This window comes from Lemur catta, chromosome 6, assembly GCF_020740605.2.
Source record: "Lemur catta isolate mLemCat1 chromosome 6, mLemCat1.pri, whole genome shotgun sequence".
Classification (NCBI taxonomy): Eukaryota; Metazoa; Chordata; class Mammalia; order Primates; family Lemuridae; genus Lemur; species Lemur catta.
In genome coordinates, this window is record NC_059133.1 from 69,272,604 (window position 1) to 69,297,840 (window position 25,237).

General features: G+C 36.7%; 1 protein-coding gene across 4 annotated transcripts in view; it reads left to right on the forward strand.

The window, feature by feature from the left end:
* The first annotated feature begins 4,698 nt into the window (after positions 1–4,698).
* Positions 4,699–25,237, forward strand: part of IPO8 (importin 8) — a 70,260-nt gene continuing 49,721 nt past the window's right edge. The window contains exons 1-5 of one of the 4 annotated variants that reach the window (XM_045554092.1): positions 4,699–5,013; positions 9,950–10,031; positions 15,804–15,960; positions 18,762–18,920; positions 20,026–20,182. In XM_045554092.1, coding sequence (XP_045410048.1) covers positions 4,930–5,013; positions 9,950–10,031; positions 15,804–15,960; positions 18,762–18,920; positions 20,026–20,182 — 639 coding nt within the window. In that variant the 5' untranslated portion in view covers positions 4,699–4,929. The remainder of the gene's footprint in view (positions 5,014–9,949; positions 10,032–15,803; positions 15,961–18,761; positions 18,921–20,025; positions 20,183–25,237) is intronic. The other 3 variants (XM_045554093.1, XM_045554094.1, XM_045554095.1) reach the window with 3 other exon arrangements.

Sequence of the window (25,237 nt, forward strand, 5' to 3'; positions counted from 1 at the left end):
AAACATAGACCAGCAGATAAGCTGCTTCCAGCAGATGGGGAGGACAGCTGTGTGATGTTCCATTGAGATGACTAAAATGTTTAATTTCAAATAAGGCCACAGTGTCAATGCTTGGAGTAAAAGTTACTTTCTGTAATTTGAGGTGTAATGCCAGTTATTCTTACTCTATGCTATATTTCTGGGCTAATGCCATTTGCTTCTATGGTGTCATCTACCCTATATATATAGGTGACTCCCAGTTCTTTAAATCCGTACCTTTATTCCTTCCTCTTGCCCCTGCCATAGCTTCCTGCCTTCTCACCCAGATCTTTCGTTGAGTGCCAGATGTGGATTTCCAAATTGTTCACTGGGAATCTCTAGCTGTATAAACTATAAGCACTTCCATTTCAACATGTCCAAAGGCAAACTCATCTTTCCTCCAAAATCTATGTGTTCCCTGGTTAATAACTTCTGTAGGTCATCGAATCTTGAAACTTTAAAATGATTTTTGACTTCCCTTAGTTATTTTACTTTATATATCTAATCCATCACAAATTCCTGTTGATTCTACTTGTGAAATGTCTCATCTTTAATACCCTCTTTCCTACTGTGTGTGGATATACTGTTTCAGACTCCTTATCTCTCACGTGCATTCCTTTACTCATTCAGCCACTGCTTACAGATTGCTAATTATGTGCCAGGCATAGTGTGAGACTATGTCTCATTCATCAAAGGTTGAATAAGGTCTCTCTTCTCTTAAATAGACTATGATGATAATATTTATTCAGCATGTCCCATGGGTAGTGTGCTTATCTATCCTCACAACAACTCTTGGAAGCAGATGAGGAAACAGGCACACAGGTGAGGCATTATTATGCAAACCATAATAATACAAGACAGTATAGCTGGTTCAAATTCTACCTGAAACAAGGTGAGGGTATCAAATAAAGAAATCTTCTCATTATGTAAAGCAATAAAAGAGGACTCGTAATTAGCCATGTATAAGTTAAACATGAATTATAGTTTAGGGCAAACCATTTTAAAACACTTGCAAAGAAATCTGAGAGCTTGTGGTTTTTTCTGATCTTTTCCTGTTGTCTTGGCCACTCCTAATTTGACAGCATTGTTTTTTAGTGACTCATCTTTATTGAGTTGGTCGAAAACATACAAAATTTTCGTGGGAGCATCAGCTTTTTAAAAATTTTAGTTAAAATTTTTGAGATAATTGTAGATTCCTATGCAGTTGTAAGAAATAATAGGGATAAATCCCATGTACCCTTTGTTGAGTTTCCTTCAGTGGTAACCATCTTACAAAACTATAGAACATCACAACCAGGATGTGGGCATTGATACAGTTAAGAACATTTCCACCACCACAAGAATCCCTCGTGTTGCCTTTTCTCCATGGTCACATTCACTTCCCTCTTGCCCCAGCCTCCACATTAACCCTTAGCAACCACTGACCTTTCTATAAATTTTTTAATTTTAAGAATGCTATATAAATGGAATCAGACAGTATATGACCTTTTGGGATTGACTTTTTTTCACTCAGCATAATTCTCTGAAGATTCATCCAGATTGTTGCATACATTGTTCTTTTTGTTGCTCAGTGGTATTCCATGGTATAGATGTACCACAGTTTAATCATTCACCCATTGAAGGACATCTGGATTCTTTCCAGTTTTTGGTTATAATAAAGCTGCTATAAACACAAGTTTTTGTATGAGCACTATTCATTTCTCTGGGATAAATGCTCAGGAATCCAACTGCTGGGTCATATGGTAGATACATATTTAGTTTTTAAAAGAAACTGCCAAATTGTTTTTCAGAATGGCTATACCACTTTACATTCCTTCCACCAGTGTATGAGTGATCCAGTTTTTCTGCATCCTTGCCAGCATTTGGTGGTGTCATTATCTTTGATCTCTCCTTTTATGTTATTGGAATAACTGCATCAAGTCTCTTCTTTCTCCAAACCATCTTCTTCAGTACTACAAGAGTTCAGTTTTAGACGTGTGCCTAAAGTGATTTCTACATACTGGTAAAAATGTAGTAGGCATTTGGATACATTTAGTTTAAGGAAAGAGATCTTGGTTAGAACTATTTTTGTAAGTTGTCTCTGTTGAGTTAATGGTTAAAATTAAGTGATGAAATGACACAAGCATTGGTAGCAGAGAAAGAGAAAGGGGGCTGAAGACAGTCCTGAGAGGCATCAGTGTGTAAGAGTTATATGCTTAATTGCATAACCAAAGGGTTAGGAATATATTCTGTAAGAGAAAACAAAAGAGATATTTTAAAAAGAATATAATACAATGTCAGATACCAGAGAGAGACAATTTAATATAAGAACTAAAAATGTCTTTTGCATTTGCTATCTAAGGGGGTCAGTTGCTTGACAAGATTTTTGCTTGCCAATGGCAGAAGGAGATGAGGGCAGAGGTCTGGGGGTGTCTGATAGAAGCAATGAACGAAGACCATTCTTTGGAATGAAAAGTGAAAAGAATAAGTAATAATTAGCATTACTGAAAAAAGATTGTTTTTTAGCTGGAGGAAATGTGTTTAGGCCAAGGTTGAATCAGTGGAGGTAGAGAGGCTGAAAATATAGGAAAAAAATCTTATAAATTTTCAACAATGAGCACATAATACTCCAAATTTATCTTAATGAAAAGTATAAAAGAGAAGAAAGATTTATGGAACAAGGTCCTGGAGGAGATCAGAGAGTACTGGGTTCATTCATACTGGAGAGAAGGAGGTGAAGAGGGGTAAGCAGAGATTAATTGGTTGTTGGGTGAGTTGATCCTGATGGCATTGCTCATCTTTGCAGGGCTTGAGAATGGGTAGGAAACTTGAGGAATCCTAAGGGTTGGACCAGCCACTGAGGGAATGGAAGATGGTGCTGATTAAAGACAAGGAATAGGGTTGTTAAGTCTGAGAGAACACATATTTGTAGTGGTGTCAGTTTGCACAGTGGGTCAAGGGTAGTCTTGAAGTTGAATTGGAGGTTAAATAGCAGAAAAGGATGTGTAGCAAGGAATGGATAGAGCAAAGAGACCTGAAGTAGTGATTGAGTTGGAGAACAGGTATAGCATTATTGAGAGAGAGAGAGCAATAGAAGAACAGGTTCTAACTATAAAAGACGGTACTGGAGTTGAGTTTATAGGTAAAGGAGTTTTAGATAATCATGAGGTACAAGAGAGTGGATTAGTGAAATAGTGTGGAGATGAAAGGCATTATGCTTCATAAGACCCTGTAGTGCTAAGGAGTTTGTATTTTATCTTTGTTTTTTTTTTTTTTTTTTGAGACAGAGTCTCACTCTTTTGCTCGGGCTAGAGTGCCTAGCTCACAGCAACCTCAAACTCCTGGGCTCAAGCAATCCTACTGCCTCAGCCTCCCGAGTAGCTGGGACTACAGGCATGCGTCACCATACTTGGCTAATTTTTTCTATATATTTTTAGCTGTCCAGCTAATTTCTTTCTATTTTTTAGTAGAGACAGGGTCTCGCTCGTGGTCATGTTGGTTTCGAACTCCTGAGCTCAAACGATCCACCTGCCTCAGCCTCCCAGAGTGCTAGGATTACAGGCATGAGCCACTGCGCCCGGCCTGTATTTTATCTTGAAATTGATGGGAAATCACCAAGGAAGAGAAATGACAATATTAACATTTCAGAAACATTACTCTGATGGCTGTGTGGATAATGGATTAAAGAAGGACAATACTGGAAGCAATCAGAGGCATGTTAGGTTTATTGCTAGGGATTTTTGCACCCAGCTGAGGGGGAAGCTTTCAGGCATCAGTTTTCTGCCATCTATTTTCTATCATCTTGATCGAACCCAATTAATTGAACCAATCTATCTTGATTATATACTTCTGAAAAGATCACATCCCCTCAGTTGTATTTTGCCCGCAGTCATGTTCTTTACTAAATGTAATCAGAACTGTCTTTTTTTGGGGTTAACCTCAGGAAAAACTAGCTCCTTAATATTTTTATGCCATTGAAACTGTGGAGCCAGATATGGCCACAGTGAATGGAAACAGCATAACTTTTCTCCTTGCCTTTCACTACTTTTCTGAGAAAGTCTGAAAAATTGTCAGAAAATTCTCAGACATATAGTTTCTCTGACCTCTGTGTTTCCATATTTTGTATATATTTTTCTGTTTATATTACAAAGGTCACTTTTATCCGATTGTGAGTTCCTTCATATTAATCTGTATCGAATTCATCTTGTTACGACGTGGTACCCCAAAATCCTAGTACTCTGGTTCAAAAAGTATATGTTAAATGTTCTGTGAAAGTGAATGAATGAGCGAAAGAATGATGGCTCCACACACCGAGGGGACCCTGTCCCGTAGGGTACGTGGTCTCAAGGTCCCAACAAGTCTGTCTTGGAACAGACCCAGTTGTGATGCCCAGACGGTTCTCGGACTAACAAAAAGCGTCACTCCATCCAGATATGCTTAATTTGGAAGCAGCTGTAAGGAGACTGGGGCCAGCTCAAGTTTCTCCGCCCGGGAAGAGGCGGGAGGCTGTTTTCCGTACGGCAGTATGGCGGCCGCCTGCCGGCGCCTGGGAGCTCGTTTGCCCTCCGGGGAAGAAGCCGAGACGGCTTGCCGTACAGCAGCATGGCGCCCGCCCGCGGGAGCCGGGCGTAGCGTTACGCCTGGGGGAAGAGGCCGCCGTAAAGGAAGCTCCGCTTCCTCTTCTTGCTTCTCCCGCCTCCCACCGGCTGTCGTAAAAGGGTGAATGGAGAGCGAGTTGTGGGGGGGAAAGAGGGAGGACAGGGGGCGCGGAGTCAGAGTGGCGCAGCAAGTGGCTGCAGGTGGCAGCGAGGGCGGGGAGTGGGGAGTGAGGTAGTCCGGGGGTCGCGGAGAAGGAGGCCGAGAGGTTCAGAAGAAAACTAAAGCTGCATCTGGCCTACTGGTCCGGGGGCCGCGGAGCCCCCACCCGGGGCGATGGACCTCAACCGGATTATCCAGGCGTTGAAGGGCACCATCGACCCGAAGCTGCGGATTGCAGCCGAGAACGAGCTCAACCAGGTGAGGAGCGGGCCTGCGGCGCCGCGCTTCCGCACGAGCGGCTCCCCGAGCGGCTCCCCGCGCTCTCCCTGTTCGGCGCCCCCATCTCCACCCCAGCGGGGCCGGGACCCTGACGCCTCTCCCGGCCCGTCCCGCCCTCCGCTCCCCGGCCCGGGTGAGCAGCTCTCTTAGGAGCTTTGCTAAGCAGCTCGCGCACCTGTTGGCCGGCTTTGCATCTTTTCGTGTCGCCTTCCTTCCCCGGTGCAGTTTGTTCAGCCCACAGCGGTCCGCAAGAAAGCTTTTGCAACCTTTGCTGGTGTCTTCAGGGTGTGATTTCTTTTTCTTAAGTGCGCTGACTTGGGGTCACAGGTGGGAAAATTCACTTCCAATTCAAATCGGAGTTCAGCTTTTCTCCAGACTCAGCCCCTTTTAGGTGTTGCTGTGGGAAACGCTGCTCTTCACCTGCTTCTGTGGGGTTGACAGGACTGTTTTGACACTGACTGGCGGAGTTTTGTCGGAGCACTGGGCATTGCTGTCGGGAGACTGCTCAGGGAAGAATAGGCAGTTTTTATGTTGGTACTACCTTATCAAAGACACTTCAAAGCAATGTGTTTGAAGGCATTTCTTATAAATGCTTAAATGTGTAAGCGTTTCTTTTTTCCTCCATCCTCTAATCTTCCTAATCAGCCTTGAACTCTTTCCAACGTTGCCCCCAACATTTCAAAATTTTAATGATCCCAAACTGTAGCTTACTTCTTCCTCTTTACCTGTACGAATGGATTATAGACTTCTCACTAAGACATAGGAATTAAGATCTACCCCTAGGATGGCGTGACAGCTGTTTGAGGTTGTGATAATCTGTAAAATGTAAAGGAATACTCCTAAATCGGTGGTTCTCAAAGTGTTGCCCCGGTCCTGCAGTTGCAACGTCCTCTGAGAACTTGTTGAACTGCAAATTATGGGGCTTCACCCCAGACTTAAACAATCAGAAACTATGGAGGTGGGGCCCAGTTGTGTTTTAACTAGCTCTCCAGGTGATTCTGTGTCTCCTCCTAAAGTGTGACTGTTATAAGTAGATGTTTCTGTTGGAATCAGCTTTAAAAAGCAGGTAGGTGTTGTGAATCTTTCTTTTTTCTAAGAAGTTTGAATCTGATTATTGTGAATCTTTGAAAGGGATTATTTTAATTGGAAAATCTGGGTGGAGTTTGGAGTAGGTGTGAACCCAGGATTCTCAGAGATAAAAGGGAGAGTGAAAACACTGACTGTGGAGAGGAGGTTGAGTTGAACGAAAGCCCAAGGAGAATGTATTGGTCTTTCAAAAAGAAAAGGACTGCCATTCAGAATAGGGGGAGGTTAAAGTCAGTACCTGTTCCAGGCTTTGCAGAATAGAAGTACTGTATATTGATTGGCTGGAAGAGTAGTAATCCAGGGGTTGGTTAGGAAGAACAAAACAAGAGCTGAACTTGCAATCTACTAGTATGAACAGGGAAGTTGGCCTGTTTGTGACCCCCTTCTCCTGACAATGAGGCCAGATGTTCCTTTGATAGTGTTGATAGGGAGCACATCTTTGATATCATGTTACACTTCCTGCCCTTAGTCTAACCTTCGTTTCTTTCCAATTCATCAGTATTTAAGTGCAGTTGATGTTACAGAAGTGGAAAAAGTAGGTGGGAAAGCCCATAAAACTAGGAGACCTTTAAGACCCAATCCTGTTTTTTTTTCTTCATGATATTTCAACCCAATCCATTCCATTGCTCTGCCCTGTTCCACATCTACCTAAATCATCAACAGACCATGATTTCCCCTGCAACTTCTAAAAGCTTAATTGCTATACCACTTTTTTAGCATTTATATTTTATATAATGCTCTGGATTGTAATATGTTCTCACGAAGTTTTTTTGAACAGGCTGTAAGTAGAAGACCAAAATATAATGTCACATAACCTTATAGTATTACATGGTTATATAGTATTGGGTTTTGTAGGCTTATCCTTTTCCACCACTGTAACATCCTACTTTGTTGAATAAACGAGTGGGTAATCTACCATAAGTGATTACGGATGGTCCAGCTCATTTATTTTAGTCTAGCTCCCCCCGCTTAGCAAATATGCTCTGCACAGAAAATGGGGGCAGTTTCTGCAGTGTACTGATTGATCTGTCAGTTGCTGTTTAGAAGAGTAGGCAGTTTCAGCACGACAGCATGTGTTCCAAAGGATAAATTCTTATTTGGAGCTATATTTTTCTCAAGCCAATATTTTTCTGTTACCAGTGACTGGTTCCCTGACTGCTATTTGTGATATTGTTTTTCTATGGGGAAATGTTTTCAGTTTTATCTCAGGATATTAAGAATGAAGCCTATACACCTTCCTCAATGTCTCTAGACCGGAAGTCCCTTTAGTAGCAGCATAGGGGAGTAGGAATGGGTAGGCATCTTGCTTCAGTAACTCATCTAGAAAGATGCCTTATTTTAATAAATCATTCTCCACATGGCTTCAATAGGGAAATAAAGGTATTTACGTTCGTTGCCAAGCTTTAGAATCCCTACTTTCCATGTATCTGTACATACCATTTTTTATTACCCTTTAAGAGAGTTTGTTTATGTGAATAACAGATATTTATTGAGTTATTTTGCAGGCATTGGTGTAAGACTCTGCTTTCATGGAGCTAAGGATGCAAAGTAAATAATATAATTTATTTTTGCTCCCATGCTAGTGAGGGATACAAATAAGTAATGTAATTTCAGGTCATAAGTGCAATAGAGAATAAAACCCAAGAAAGAGTGTTGGAATATATAAATAGAGTAGTCATTCTCTAATGAATGACATTGAGCCAGAGACCTGGATGTTGTGAAGGAATGAGCCAGGTGAAGAACAGGGAGAGGAACAGAGGGAATACAGTTCAGAGAAGGCCCTCACATAGCGGGCAGGAGGACTAGGGAAGTTAATGTAGTTAAAGCAGTGAGTCGACAGTGGGAGAACATCAGGTCTTTGCTTTATATGAGTTCTCAGAAAATACAGAATTTAGCAAGGAAGCAAACTCCTTATTTGTAGAAAATTTCATAGATATAAATACCCTCAAGAAATCATTGAGAAATGAGTCGTATGTTAGAAACTTGAAGCCCAAGGAGAGACAAAGAAATTGGGTTAAATATTTGTGAAATAAAAGTAGTCTCCCAGTAAGAATAGTGCTTTCAAATAAGTAGAGTTAATCTAAGTATAAAGGTGTTATTTTGTATTTATATGTAATAAGATTTGTTAAAAAATAACTGAAGTCAGTTTTTGTGGTTAGAATAAACTACATGGATGTTTTAATCTATGATTCACTATAAGATCTTTCAGTATCTAGAAGGTTACAAACATGAGTTATAATGTATATGTATAAGGTGAAGAAGATTGGGCTAAGTCTGTATTGGTTTTGCCTCCTGTAAACTGCTGTTAAAACAAATCTGTTTTCTTAAAAACTACTTTAAAATTCTGGTGGTTTCACTTATGGATAAAAAAGAATTTACCTTACATACCACAGACTTGAGATTCTGAAGCCTACACAGAATGAAAGGAAGAACAATTATAAGATAATTCAAAATTTCATTGACGGATATGGAAAGATTTGGAAAGCATAGTGTTCTTGGATGGAAAGAATCAATACTTTATAAAGATGCCAGTTTTCTCCAAATTAATTTTTAAATCAAATATTTGCCTTAATAAATGCTATTATAAATAAATGAATAGGAAAAGTGATTAATTAAAAAATTGAGTAGTATGCACAAACCTAGCTGTGTATTGAAAGGGATGCCACCATAGAACCAGGCTCCCAGGAGAAGGTATGTTGACAGACTCTCTGGGTCATTGTCTGGCTTGGCCTCACTGGAATTTATGAATCTTGTCTGGGAATGTCAGTGGACAGGGCTATGTGTGGGCTCTGAGAATGTGTCAGGGCTGTGATATAGCCCAGGTACTAGACATCTGGATAGAACATGGTCAGAAGGAATGGGCTGCTCTGTATATTTTCGCTTCTAAGGTCACCATGGCCAAACTCAGGAGCAGATCAAAGTAGAACACGCCTATGGGGTGAAATGACCCAGGAAACAGGGCAGAGCAGGAACTTCATCAGCATAGGCTCCCTTAGGCATTAAGTTCAAAAGATGGTACTGCAGGAGAGGGCAGCTGGTGATGACAGCTCTCAATTCTGTCTGGTGAATCACACTGTTCCAGTCTGGACTGGCTTCTCTCCATAGCTCAAGTTCAACTGTGTAAATTACCTTGTCTGTTTTGCTGTTAAACCTCTGATTTTCTGTAGACCGTGCTTTCCTGTTTTCTGTTTGTCAGAAATACCACAAACAAAATTAAAGCACAAATAATCTGGGAAGAAATACTTGCCATGTATAGGCAGATACAAGGGTGAGGTTTGAAATTCATAAATAGTTCTTAGAGTTTATTAAGAAGAAAGCAAATACTTCATTTACAAAAGGATAAAGAGAGTAAGAAATTTGAAGAAAAAATAGCCAATGAACAGGAAAAAAAAAATCCAACCTCTTTAGTAATAGAGGAAATGTAATTTAAAACGTAGTTTTAAATAAATTAATGTAATTAAGTTTTAAATAATTTAAATGTAATTTAAAACAAGGTTTTAACATTTCAGAGGAGTGATAGGAAGTATGTTGTCGAGATGGACACCCTCATTCATATGCTACTGTTGGGGGTGTGAATTGGCATACCCTTTCTGGAGAGCATTTTGACAATACATGTCAAAAAAATCATAAAAATGTTCATATTCTTTTATTGATCAATTTATTCTAAGCATTTTTTTTACTTGAAGTATTTTAGTAATCTTCATTTTGCCTTGGAGAGTTTCTCTTTAAAAGTTTTTCTTTTATTTGGACAGTAACATATTTGGTAGCAGTGCTAACAGCTATTCACTTATATTGCCCTATTTTATAAAACATTGCTTTGTAATTTCAGTCCTACAAGATTATCAATTTTGCCCCCAGTTTACTTCGGATTATAGTCTCTGACCATGTGGAATTCCCAGTGCGTCAGGCAGGTGAGTTGGCTTTTTATTCTTTATAAATTTACCTATAGGTGAAAGTAGAATGATACAGTTTTATTTTGGTTGTAAATATTTATAATTTCTTAGAAAATTAGAAAGTAGACATGAAGTGTTTCTAATGGCTAAAAAACTCGCTCTCTTTTTCCCTGGAAATTTGGAGGTAGATACTGAACTCTCAGATGTTCTCTAGCTTTTTCTTTCCTTCTTTCCCTCCCACCCACTAGTTCTTTGCCCCTTTATTTTTATTTATTTATTTTTTCTGAGAATTTTTTTTTAATTCTTATTTCAACAGATTGTGGGGGTACAAAAGTTTAGGTTACGTATATTGCTCTTGCTCCCCCCCCACCTCTTTAACTTTGCCATTTTTCCCCTTAGCTTTCTTGATTTTAATAGTTTAATCTCCCAATTTTTTTATGATTTCTGGTAGCCTATCTTCTAGGCTTGTAGATTAACACCATGAATTTATATATATGAATTTGAGCTCTATTCATGTGTCAGATGGTGGAGGTAATGTGTTGTATAGATGTTCTAACCAGGTGATTGGGGAGCAGGACTTTGTTTTAAACATGAAACTTCCTTTTATGTGTATGGGGTCTTACTGTGGTTCCATGATATGATGCATTGCTGTTCTGTTTGTTTGGTTTTTAAATGGACTGGTCATCAGAGCCCAGAAGGTTAAAAATTGGGAAAACCTAGGAATGTCGTGAGTCCTGAAGAGATAATAGTTACAAGCTGATGCAGGTAAAATGACAGCTAATTTAAAAAATAAATATATTTAAAAAGACTTCCTATAGAAGTGACATGTATTCATTGTAAGAAATTTGGGCAATATAGGAGAATACAAAGAAGAAAGTAAAATCATCCAACATTCTTCACTCAGAAATGACCATCATTAATATTAGATGAACATTAGTCTTTGCATGTGTTAAGGTCGAAGGGTAGATGAACGGTTTTATAGAAATGGGATCATAATCTACATGCTGGTAAAAGTATTTAATTTCATTATAACATGGAATAAAAAAGTAGGAAATTACGAAGCTTTGGGAAAAATTTATAATAATATTTATGATTTCCTAAAAGATCCTTTTGTGGCTAAAATAAAAACCTGTGGAAAAAACATTCATATTGGAATTACTTTTTACTTTAATAAGGTTTATAAGACATCTGTATAAATTTTTTGAAATCAAAATTCTCAGTAGTTTAATCTTTGTTTCGTAGAATGGGGCTGTTCCAAAACAATGTTTTGCTATTTTAATAGCCTAAGTATTTATAGGGCCATTGTGACAATACTGTTGAAGCTTTTTAGAAATAGCATTTAAAAAGATCTTAAAACAAGTTATTACACTAATGTCTTCTTTATGTAATATATAAACATTACAAAAACAGAGTTTATATTTAATACATTAGATTGCTCTTAATGCCATGAAAGATAGCTGCCATCAACTTTGATGCGAGGTTCTCTAATTCTTGTGCATGCTATTTTTTAGTTTTTTTCATTTAACCCATGTACTCTTTGGAGATTGTTCCATGTCACTACATGTATGCTTCATTCTTTTTAATAGCTGTTCAGTATTTCTTTGTATAGAACTATCACAGTTGATTTAAACAACCTGATATTGATAGACATTTCCTTTATTGTCCTTTTGTTGTTGATAGAGGCAATGCTAAATGAGTGTCTTTGGACATGTATCTCTGAGTACTCGTGGGAATGTTCTTATAGAGTATATTTTAGGACTGTAACTTCTAGTTAATGATACTAATGATGTCAACATTTAGAATTTTTAATCTTATCACTAAATTATTTTTGCTTTTTCTGTCAACAATGCATTAGAATGCTCCTCATATACTCACCAACTCTGTACAACTTCATGAAGTCTTGATATAAAATGTAAATAGCATTTAAAGACAATTTTTTCTTCATAATTTATATGTGCATTTCAAATCTGTTAGCCACCAGCCAGAATTTATCTTGGTGATTGATCACTTTCTAACTTATTAGGACAATTTTCTATCTTAGAATAGCCATTTTTACCATAGAGTCTGAAATACATTGTGTAAAATTCTACATTATAACTATCCTAAATTTAAGTGTCATTTATAAATTTTCTGTTCTATTTAATATTAATATACAAGGATGCTCCAAGAACCTTATGGTGGCACCCAGATAGGTGTTTTATCATTTTAGCATGACACTTAAAAATGAATGATGTGGTCTTTGCTTTAAAAAAAAAATCAGCCTGAGGCCAGGCATGGTGGCTCACACCTGTAATCCTAACATTTTGGGAGGCTGAGGTGGGAGGGTCATTTGAGGCCAAGAGCTCGAGACCAGCCTGGGCAACATAGACCCCTCTACAAAAATATAAGAAAAATTAGCCAGGTATGGTAGTGTGTAGTCCTAGCTACTTGGGAGACTGGGGTGAGATGTTCTCTTGAGCCTAGGAGTTGGAGGCAATAGTGAACTATGTTCTAGGGCAACAGAGTGTGATCCTGTCTCTGAAAAAAAAAAAAAAAAAATCAGCCTGTATAAAGCTGTCAAAAAATTATGCTAATATTAAATGGAAAGACATAGCTCTTTCAGTTTTTAATATTTTTGCTTATGGGCAATTATAAAATATTCTTGCTACCATCAAACAAACTAGTTAGTGGATATCCTTTCTTACTATGAATTTTTAAAAAAAATAGGAAAATAATTAATATTTTGATGTTGCTAAGCAATAGAAAATAAACTTGAATGTTTGCTCTACTGCTTTTCTTTTGAGGTGTTGATAGATTTAATGACGTTATTACTATTTTCACTTAATGTGCGGAGAAAGAAGCCTCTCTTAAATTAGTTATGGTCAGGAATTTTTCAAGTCTCTTTTGTTTCCAAGTTTTTACTCCTTACCTCTGCAGAGGCTCTTTATTAAAATTTTTCTAATATATGTAAACTTAGGTTTAGAAATGTACTTTCTTTAGTGCATTTTGGAGTTGCTATGAGAAGAATAGTTTTGATTTAAAAGTGGCAGTTGAGGGGTACTTTATTGGACCAGAAGAAATTGTTGGTGGTGACTGATGTGGGACCATAATTTGAAAAATAGTGTGGTTTTTATTTTCCGTAAGTTGCCTGCTTTTTGTTCTTCTGACCTTTTGTCTTATTTCCAAAAGACAGAAAGGGACAGGATATAAAAATTCAGTCTGTGGTTGTTTATTCAGAGCTTATTTACTTGTTAAGATTAACATTAGCATTCTAGAGTGCAGAACCTAGAAATAAACAGAAAGATGTCTCTGATCAATCCCAGAAGCTTTCATTAAAACTCAGGTGTTTTATTTTTAGGAAGCTTCTTGGCTCTTACTCAGAATCTGTTTAATCTTATTTTAGATATAATTTACACATTTGTTATCTGATCTAGCCTTTCACAGATTAAAGTAATAACAAGGCAGAAAAGTGCAACCAAATTATAATGAAAAAATGTTAAGGCTTAAAAACATCAATTAAAAAGTATGGCCAGCCAGGGGTGGTGGCTCAGACCTATAATCCTAGCACTCTGGGAGGCTGGGGTGGGAGGGATCACTTGAGCTCAGGAGTTGGAGACCAGCCTGAGCAAGTGCGAGACCCCCATCTCTAGTAAAAACAGAAAAAAAAGTAGCTGGGCGTGGTGGTGTGTGCCTGTAGTCCCAGCTACTCCGGAGGCTGAGGCAGGAGGATTGCTTGAGCCCAGGAGTTTGAGGTTGCTGTGAGCTAGGCTGATGCCACGGCTCTCTAGCCTGGGCAACAGAGCAAGACTCTGTCTCAAAAATAAATAAATAAATAAAAGCATGGCATTTTCCTTCACTGAGTTTATAATAGCACTTTCTCCCCATTGAGGTTGTGAAACCCAGTTGACCTCTGTAGTTGCATTGCTGGGTCCAGAGTTCAGCTGATGATTTATCCAGAGTTTAAGTGATGATTTATTGTGCTGGAGAAGGAGAAAAGTGTGTATATGTTTTAGAAAGTTAATTTCAACTTAAGTTACTTAAAATGGTAAGTAGGTTTCATAGGAAAACTTAAGTTTAATGCTTCCTTTCTTTATGAATTGGATTAAAATAATAGTGTTTTGTTAGGTCTGGCAAAATACTTGAATTAAATGATTACAGGGAGGTTTTTCGATTATTAATGTGATTATAACTATCTTTGGTATTTTTCCTTCATTATCCTTAGTAATGCATGATTACTCCTAAGAGTACTTTTTTTAATTATTACATTAAGTTCAATTTCATTTTAACTAATTGTACATTAATTTAACCATATATAAATTAGTGTGCCTTTTATATAGGCTGTCTTGTGTGGTGCCTTGTAATAAAATCATTTTTTAGTTATAAAATTAACAGTATTTAATAACTGAATCATAAATAAGTCTGATTTTACCATGTCTGTATCTTTGCTGTCTGACAGTTGCTTTTATTTATTTTCAAGACTAGGTCTATAAGGACTGAAATGATTTCGTGTGTAATATAGTTGATTTTTCTTTTTGCAAAGATTAATCCCTTGAAATCAGTCTGAACTGCTGACAGGTTGGTCTGTATGCTTAGATAATTCATTCACTTTTTTTTAATGGTCTACATGTTTTTATTGAATGTCTACATTTTTGTTAATCACTGTTGTATAATAACTGTATTGGGATAAAATATGATACTTAGTCTAGATCCTTTGTGATTTAAATTAAAAATAAGAAAAAAAAACCTCGAACTAACATACACATCTTTAAATAATTTGTTTTTACTCCAACAAATTGAAATCCTAGGTGGAATTGTGTTTTTCAGACCTTTGAATCACAACTATGAAAGAGGAACTTACAGAATATCAAGTTCATAATTTCATTAAATTTTTTTTGTTTTAGCCAGTGTTGATCATGTTGGTTTATTCTCGTGTAATGCTTTTACCAGTTTTATTTTAAAAGTAGGGTGAAGGGAGGGTTGGGTAGGGGAATAAGGGGAGAGGAGAAAGTTACGATGCTTTGCAGACTGCCTATCTTTATTATAGATATAAGATTATGACATTATAAATAAGTATTTACTTATATTCAGTGTTCCACTGAGATGGTTAGAAAGTTTCACATTCCCTCTCAAAACCCTGTAGCAGCATGTCAGCCTTTTGTAAAAAGTTGAAGATGGTTAAAAGGAATAGGAACAAAGTCATCAGTTATGCATTTTGATAGAAGTAAACAGATAAAAAATTTCCTGAGATTTTCCAAAAATATTTCAAGGCTGATGTCTGTTTCCCCATTATTATAATTAGTAAATATTTCAAAAGAGTTAGATGAAAATTACCAATACTATAAAGAGCATAGATATTCCAAAATGGTACTGTAGGATAGTAGCCTGTGAAAGAAAATAAACAAAAACGGCAATCTACATGAAGGAAAGTAGAACTTCACTTGTTGTCAACTCAATATTAGGCATTGTGAAAAGTGTGATTTTATGATCTCAAAGTATATTTAGTATGGTCTCACTTAGACCACCTTGCATTTATCTAAGGATATTTACATGAGTCCTAGATGATTTTTCTGTCATGTAAGTTCTGGAGCTTGATTTGACAAAATGTTTTCTGCTTAGATTAACTGAAGTGAAACCTTTAAATACTTACCCATTTTCCCTTCCCAACTTGGCTATTTATACCTGTAAGATACTACATTTTTGCTGAGTATCATGTTTAGCATTGAGGGGTTTAGCCTTTCATGCTCTGTAAACCTGAATTGAAGCCATCCTTTTGATACTGCTATATTAGCATTTTTTTTCCCTCAAACTTAGCTGCCATTTACCTGAAGAACATGGTGACACAATACTGGCCAGACCGAGAACCTCCACCGGGAGAAGTAATATTTCCATTCAACATTCATGAAAATGATCGCCAGCAAATACGTGATAACATTGTGGAAGGAATAATTCGGTCTCCGGATTTAGTGAGGTACATTATGCTGTATCTATATTATTACTAGGAAGCACGAAATATTTGGGGGTGGGTGCTATTGGATCTAATCATGAGCCTCAAGTTTATTTTTTTAAAGAGGTGTCAAATAATGAAGATGGACACTTAAAGCATATTTTACTTATTTATCTTTGCATTTGTCATTCCTTGCCTCAGTATTTTGGAAAATATTCAGTTTCCATAATTGCCACGAAGAAGAAGTAAAGTAAAAATCATACTTAACCAAAATGATTGTGTAAATCCCTACTATGTAAATAATCTATGTTCTTAGTCATGATCTCTTGACATTTTTACTACCTACTTTTGTTTTTTTCTTTGATATAGGGAGATTGATTCTGGGAATTTTAACCTACCACATCTCTGAACCCTTTACTTATATTTTTATTCATTTTTAAAAAATGAATTGAGTATCTTTTCCTTTGGAGAAAACAGGATAGAGTAAATATAAATTAGAAGAATTGTCTCCAGTTTTTCAGATTAATAGATTGGATGCTGTAGAATAGCACTGTCCAATAGAACTTTTTGCAGTTATAGCAAAGTTCTGCATTCATGCTCGCCAGCATTTAGTCACGTGACATTTGCATTTTTTTTTTTTTTTTTTTTTGAGACAGAGTATCACTCTGTTGCCCGGACTAGAGTGCCGTGGCATCAGCCTAGCTCTCAGCAACCTCAAACTCCTGGGCTCAAGCGATCCTCCTGCCTCAGCCTCCCGAGTAGCTGCGACTACAGGCATGCGCCACCATACCCCGCTAATTTTTTTCTATATATTTTTAGTTGTTCAGCTAATTTCTTTCTATTTTTTAGTAGAGACGGGGTCTCGCTCTTGCTCAGGTTGGTTTCGAACTCCTGAGCTCAAACAATCCGCCGCCTCGGCCTCCCAGAGTGCTAGGATTATAGGCGTGAGCCACTGCACCCAGCCTGCATTTTTAATTCTATTTAATTTTGATTCATTTAAAGTATGCATATGTAGCTAGTGGCTGCTCTGTTGGACAGCACAGCTGTAGGGTAATAAAAATTTTGTAATCTTAAAACAGGAGAAACAAATTCTTTTCAACGTATGAGCTAGTATTAATAATAATTGGGTTTCTTTTGAAAAGGGAGGGGCAGATAGGTGAAACAAAGAAAGAGGAATGAAAATGTTCAGTGTTAAGATTAGATACAGCTTTAGCCCTGAGTATCTAATAGTCATCATGACATAAGCAGTAGAAAAGAAAGGAAGTGTGAAGAGAATGGTAACAGGAAGGAGAACACTGAACTCTTTTTGCAGTTATTTTGTTAGTTGAGAGGAGAAAAATAGGTGTACTGATTAAAGAAAATCACCGTTATTCTCACTGGTTGCCCAAATGCCAGTCATGGTACCAATACTCCTATGGTACCATCATGTATCCATTTGTCAAAATCTTTACATTTTCACATCTCTCTGAATCTTCCAGTGGTTCTACACAGTAATATATGAAGGATGGCCTTTCATAACCATCCTTTGCTTGGAATGATACAGGACTGGGAGGGTCAATCTGAAGATGACATTTTAAAAAATGAAAACCTTCAGTTTTGTTGCATACAAGTACAACTTATTTGTTCTTTAAAGGAACAGCTGCTAGTGGCACTGGGAGAGATCTTTATTATGAGATAGTTCTTTGTGACTTTGCTTCTTTTATGTCCTTAAGGCTTACCTGTAATCACTCTTGAAGAAATATCTTCTTCCTGTTCTCAAAGTTTAAGAGTATTACAGAGGAAATTTTCAGATAGATTTGGTAATATAAGGGAAAGGCATTATTTTATTTAATTTCACCAGTTTCAGTGGATCCAGGTTATTACTTGTTCAGCTGGACACTTTATTTTTATTTTTTTTGCACTGTGGAATCCTAAGTTTGCCAGATTAACTCCCTAACCATTTGCAAATAACTATGTAAGGACATATTTGGTAATAATATTGATAGTTTGTAGAAGAGAATTTTTTTTCCTTATTTCACTTTTCAATTCCAATTACAGTTGAGATCCCATTGAGGAAATGATTACTGATTTGTTAGTTATGGGGTAACTTATTTTATCACTTAACTTTGTGTTTTTATTAAAGGGGGTTTTTCTTTTTCTGTTTTATGTCTTTCCTGTTCCTTTTTTTCATTTATTTCTTTGGAAATAGCTCTTAGCTTTCCTCTTTAGGAATTGCCTAGCAAATACATGTTTCTCTCTCATACTCAAAAGTACAAAAATTACTGTCTCAGGCTGCTTTGGTGGGTTCAACATACTATGCTGGCTATTAACGGATAACGGATGGGTTCAAGGTTTTGGCCCACAGGGAAGCTTCCCACAGTTATTCTGGCCTCTGTTTTACTTACTTTTACCATCTTTTAGGCTAGGTTTGTTCATTTGCAATGAAAGAACATTCCTTCCCTCCTTTAGGATACGATAACCAAAATATAAAATATAACAAACTGGGAAGTTTTACAGAGCTGAGATAGATTCATAGTCGTTTTAAAAACTTTTAAAATATATTTTAAAATTAACTTTTTAAAAAGCTGTTTTTAGGATAAGATAGTTTGAAAGGTTTCATTCATTTTAGGAAATCACCCATTCTGTATATTTTCAATAAGTTGAGGTACTGAGGAGGTTTTTTTTTTTTTTTAAAAGGACTTCTTTTTTTCCCCCCATCTCACATATATATCTCTATGTAATATAGGTAAATAGGAACTAGAGGACTTTTATGTAAAATCTTAGAGGTCTTTGAAACATGGTATTTATAACTACTTATATTTTGGCTTTTCTTTCCCAACTTACAGAGTCCAGTTAACAATGTGTCTCCGTGTCATCATTAAATACGATTTTCCTGGTCACTGGCCTGCAATAGTTGACAAGATAGACTATTACTTGCAATCACAGGGCCTTGGAAGCTGGCTTGGCAGTTTATTATGTCTGTATCAACTGGTGAAGACATATGAGTAAGTTGATTTCAATTGGCTGAAGCAATAGCCTTGTGTAACTTAGAATTAAATTGCATAGAGGGGTCTGCTGTTCATATAAATAGAGTATGAACTAACCAGTTTAAAAGAAGGAAAACTACAGGACTTTGTGTGTACAAGTAGCAATCCTTCTAGAAACCAGAAAGCAATACTATTTAATGTGATACTAGTCCTCCACCTCCCAAACAACTTTTATGGAAAAGAATGCCACTATCAAAGAAACTTTAACGTTTTCTATCTTGCATCCAGCACAGTAAATGTTTTGTTTTACTTAATAATATGCTTCCTAGAAGACAAATGTTAAGGTACTTCTATATGAGAGTTTCCAAGTTTCTGCAGAATCAGGTTGGTTTGGGAAATGTTGGGATAAACGCAAACATGTTTTTTGCTATAGTTATTCAAGGAAACTTTAATCTGCTAATGTACATTGCTAATCTCTGGGAGAGTAATATAATAATATGCAATACTTCTCAAACTTACTAGTTTTGGAGGACCGTTTATTAAAAGGTTTCCTTGGAAACTCTGAGGTACTTATTGCTTTCTCGTTTCTAGGAGGATCGCTACTTATACATACAAAGTCCTGTAGTTTTCCTTTTTTTAAACTGACTAGTTTATACTCTATAGAATTTTTAGAGAATATTTTAGATTTATAACAATTAAAATGATCTAAAAGCACCTAAATTTGTAAACTATTTCAACTGCTCAATTTAGGGTAACATAAGAAAAAAATGTTTTTTCTACTTTATTATATAATTTGAATGTCTATTTAAACTAGGGTATCCACTTGTATTTTATAGGAAGAATTATATTTTGATGAAAATTAAACACTAGAAACATTCATGTAGAAAAGCTACAAAAGTCTTGGATTGTTTTAAATCTTTCTAGAAAGATTTTAGATATTCTGCCTAAAACAGGGATGTGCTCTTTTCAACTTCTTTTCAACTTTATTTCAGCAATCCAAACAGAAAACGTAAGCCAATGTTTTGTTAGTTTTATATATTTAAGAAACAGTTTTCATTCATTGTTTATAGCTCTTTGGGGAGGGAGAGAAATTATTTTTCTCTTTTTGTTTTTGCTTATGTAGATATAAGAAAGCAGAAGAAAGAGAACCTCTTATAGCAGCGATGCAAATATTTCTGCCTCGTATTCAGCAACAAATCGTGCAGCTCCTTCCTGATTCCTCCCATTATTCTGTGTTACTACAGAAACAGATTCTGAAAATCTTTTATGCACTCGTTCAGGTAGGTGTCTACTGCAGGAGACAAATATAGGGCCTTATATTTCTGCCTGACACATGGAAAGTGCCCAGTAAGTGTCAGTTATTATTAAAAATTATTATATATTCTTGCATACATTTCTTTCTTTATTTTATTTTAAAATACTAAGAGGGTACAAAAGTTTTGGTAACATGAATATACTCTACAATGCTGAAGTCAGGGCTTTCAGTATGCCGGCCACCAGGACAGTGTTCATTGTACCCAATAGGTAAGTTTTTATCCATTGATGATGGATTTCCACCGAAGGGGGGTGGAAACTAACCCTTCTTAGTTTCCAACATCCTTCACATCTTTTTACACCATGTGCACCCATGGCTTAGCTCCCACTTATTAGTGAGGACATGTGGTGTTGTTTATCCATTCCTGAGATATTTCACTTAGGATAATGGTCCCCAGTTCCATACAAGTTGCTGCAAATGACATGATTTCATTCCTTTTTGTGGTTGAGTAGTAGTACTCCATGGTGTGTGTGTGTGTGTATGTATGTATATACACCACATTTTGTTTATACACTCATGGATTGATGGACACTTAGGTTTGATTCTATATCTTTGTAGTTGTACATTGTGCTGAGAAAAACATTTGAGTGTATGTGTCTTTCTGATAAAATGATTTATTTTCCTTTGGGTAGATACCCGGTAGTGGGATTACTGGATCGAATGGTAGGTCTACTTTTAGCTGTTTGATGAATCTCGATACTGTTTTCCATAGAGATTGTACTAGTTTACAGTCCCACCAACAGTGTGTAAGCGTACCTTTTTCTCTGCATCTGTGCCAGTATCTGTTGTTTTTGACTTTTTAATAATGGCCATTCTGATAGGGGTAAGATGGTATCTCATTGTGGTTTTAATTTGCATTTCCCTGGTGATTAGTGATATTGAACATTTTTTCATATGTCTGTTGGCCATTTGTTGTCTTTCAAAAAACTTCTGTTCATCTTTTGCCCGGTTATTGATGAGATTGTTTTTTTTCCTTGCTGTTTTGTTTGAGTTTTTTGTAGATTCTGGAAATTGGTCATTTGTCAGATATATAGTTTGCGACTATTTTTTCCCATTCTGTAGGTTACCTGTTTACTGTTAGTTATTTCCTTTGCTGTGCAGCAGCATTTTAATTTAATTAAGTCACATTTATTTATTTTTGTTGTTGCTGTGTTTGCCTTTGGGTCTTAGTCGTAAATTCTTTGCCTAGGCCAATGTCTAGAAGAGTTTTTCCTATGTTTTCTAGGATTTTTATGGTTTAATGCCTTACATTTAAGTTTTTTATCCATCTTGAGTTAACCTTTGTATATGGTGAGAGATAGGGGTCCTGTTTCTTCTGCATGTGGCTATTCCATTTTCCCAGCACCATTTATTGAATAGGCCTTCTTTATCCTGGTGTATGTTTTTGTCTGCTTTGTCAAAGATCAGTTGGTTGTAGCTATATGGTTTTATTTCTGGGTTCTCTATTCTGTTCCACTGTTCTGTCTTTCTCCTTTTATACCAGTACCATGCTGTTTGGTTACTATGGCCTTGTAGTACAATTCGAAGTCAGGTAATATGCCTCTAGATTTGTTTTTTTTTTTGTTTAAGATTGCTTTGGCTATTTGGGCTTTTTTATGGTTCCACATGAAGCTTAGGATTATTTTTTCTAGATCTGTGAAGTAAGATGTTGGTATTTTAATAGAAATTGCATTGAATCTCTAAATTGCTTTGGGGAGAATGAACATTTAAATGATGTTAATTCTACTAATCCATGAGCGTGAGATATTTTCCCATTTGTTTGTGTCATCTATAATTTCTTTTGTAGTTCTTCTTGTAGAGATCTTTCACTTCCCTGGTTAAGTATATTCCCAGGTATTTTATTTTCTTTGTAGCTATTGTAAATGGTATTGAGTCCTTGATTTGACTCTAAGCTTGACTATTATTAATATATAGAAATGCTACTGATTTATATACTTTGATTTTGCAACTTGAGACTTTGTTGTATTTATTTATCAATTCTGGGAGTCTTTTGGTTGGAGTCTTTAGGGTTTTCTAGATACAGGATTATATCATTGGCAAACAGGGATAGTTTGGCTTCCTCTTTCCCAATATGGATGCCCTTTATTTCTTTCTCTTGCCTGATTGCTCTGGCTAGGACTTCCAGCACTATGTTGAATAGAAGAGGTGACAGTGGGCACCCTTGTCCTGTCCTAGCTCTTAGGGGGAATGCATTCAATTTTTTCCCATTTAATATGTTGGCTGTGGTTTGTCATATATAGCTTTTACAATTTTGAGATATGTTTTTTCTGTGCCTAGTTAATTGAGGGTTTTCATCATGAAAGGGTGCTGGATTTTATTGAATGGTTTTTCTGTGTCTTTTGAGATGATCATATGGTCTTTGTTTTTGCTTCTGTTTGTGGTGAATCACATTTATTGATTGTGTATGTTGAACCATCCTTGCATCCCTGGGATGAAACCCATTTGATTATTGTGAATTATCTTTTTGATGTGCTGCTGAATTCAGTTTGCTAGTATCTTGGTGAGGATTTTTGCAACAGTGTTCACAGGGATACTGGGGTGTAGTTTCCTTTTTTTTGTTGTGTCCTTTCCTGGTTTTGGTATCAAGATGATACTGGCTTCATAGAATGAGTTAGGGAAGGATCCTTTCTTCTGGAGGTTATGAAATAATTTCTGTAGAATAGGTGCCAGTTCTTCTTTGTAGGTCTGGTAAAATTTGGCTGTGAATCAATCTTGTCTGGGGCCTTTTTTTGGTTCGGAGATGTTTTATTATTGCCTCAATCTCACTGCTAGTTATTGATTTGTTCAGGATTTCTATTTCTTCCTGATTCAGTCTTGGGAGGTTGTGTTTCCAAGAATTTATCCATTTCCTCTAGGTTTTCTAGTTTATGTGTGTAGAAATTTTTGTAGTACTCACACATGATATTTTGTATTTCTGTGGTATCAGTTGTAATGTCACCTTTTTCATTTCTTTTTTTTTTTTTTTGAGACAGAGTCTCACTTTGTTGCCCAGGCTAGAGTGAGTGCCGTGGCATCAGCCTAGCTCACAGCAACCTCAGACTCCTGGGCTTAAGCGATCCTACTGCCTCAGCCTCCCGAGTAGCTGGGACTACAGGCATGAGCCACCATGCCCGGCTAATTTTTTTTTGTATATATATTTTTAGTTGGCCAGATAATTTCTTTCTATTTTTGGTAGAGACGGGGTCTCACTCTTGCTCAGGCTGGTCTCGAACTCCTGACCTCGAGCGATCCACCCGCCTCGGCCTCCCAGAGCTAGGATTACAGGCGTGAGCCACCGCGCCCGGCCTTTTTCATTTCTGATTGAGGTTATTTTACTCCTTTCTCTTCTATTTCTGGTTAATCTGGCTCATGGTCTATTGATTTGTTTATCTTTTCAAAGAACAACTTTTTGTTCATTGATCTTTTGTATTGTTTTTTTTGGTTTCCATTTCATTTAGTTCTGCTCTGAGCTGTGTTATTTCTTCTGCTGGCTTTGGGTTTGCTTTGTTCTTTTTCTAGTTCCTTGATGTGACATGAGGGTGATAATTTGTAATCTTTCAGTCTCTCTGATGTAAGCATTTAAGGCTTTGAAATTTCCTTTTAGTACTGCTTTTTCTGTATCCCATAGATTTTGCAAGCTTGTCATTCATTTTGAAGAATCTTTTGATTTTCATCTTAATTTCATCATTGATTCAAGGATTGTTCACCAGCAGGTTGTTTAATTTCCATGACTTTGTGTGGGTTTGAGATTTTCTTTTGGAATTGGTCTCTAGTTTTATTCTGATGTGGTCTGAGAAGATACATGGTATGATATCGATTTTTCTGAATTTGCTGAGACTTGCTTTGTGGCCTAAGATAGGATCAATCTTGGAAAATGTTCCATGTGCTAATGAGAAGAATTTATATTCTGTAGTTTTCAGGTAGAGTGTTCTGTAAATGTCTATTAGGTCCATTTGTTCTATAGTTCCATTTAATTCCAGTATTTCCTTGCTGATTTTCTTTTCTTTTCTTTTCTTTTCTTTTTAGTTATAAAATTTCTAGAAATTTTTTATTAGTTTTGTTTTTTTAAATAACACACATTTTAGAAAATTTAAAGACTACAAAAGAGATAGGTAAAGACTAATTCTCTTTCCTGCTCTGAATCTTGACTTTACTCTCTAGAAACAACTTTGTTTTATCATTATTTTAGTTTAGTTTTAGAGATGGGGTCTCACTCTGTTGCCCAGGCTGGAGTGCAGTGATGTGATCATAGCTCACTGCCGCCTTGAACTCCTGGGCTCAGGCGATCCTCTTGCCTCATCCTTGCTGATTTTCTGCTTCAGTGATATGTCCAGTTTTACCAGTGGGGTATTGAAGTCCCAAGTGATTATGATGTTACTGTTTATTTTTTTGCTTAGTTGTAGTAGAATTTGCTTTATGAATCTGGGAGCTCCTGTGTTAGCTGCATATATATTTAGGATTGTTATGTCTTCTTGCTGAATTGCCCCCTTTATCATAATATAGCGACCATCTTTGTCTTTTTTTTTTATACCATTGTTGATTTAAAGTCTATTTTATCAGATATGGGAATGGCTACCCCTGCTTGTTTTTGGTTTCCATTTGCTTGGAATAATTTTTTCCATCCGCTTACCTTGAGTCTGTGTGCATCCTTGTGAGTTAGGTGGGTTTCTTGGGAAGAACATATACTCGGGCAATGATTTTTCATCCATTCAGGCAGTCTATGTCTTTTAACTGGAGCATTAAGACTGTTCATGTTCAGTGTTAGTACTGATATGTGGGGTACTGTTCTGTTCATCATGTTGAATGATATTTTGTTTTCTCTCTTGTGTTATTGTTCTATAAGAGCTGTGAGCTTTAATTTTCAGAAGTTTTTACACTGGTGATTATCTATTATGCTGTTCATTTATAGTGCACTATTGAAGCATTTCCTGTAGGGCAGGTGTAGTGATGACAAATTCCCTTAGTGTTTGCTTGCCTGGAAAAGTCTTTATTTTTCCATCATTTATGAAACTTAGTTTTTCAGGACACAGAATTCTTGGCT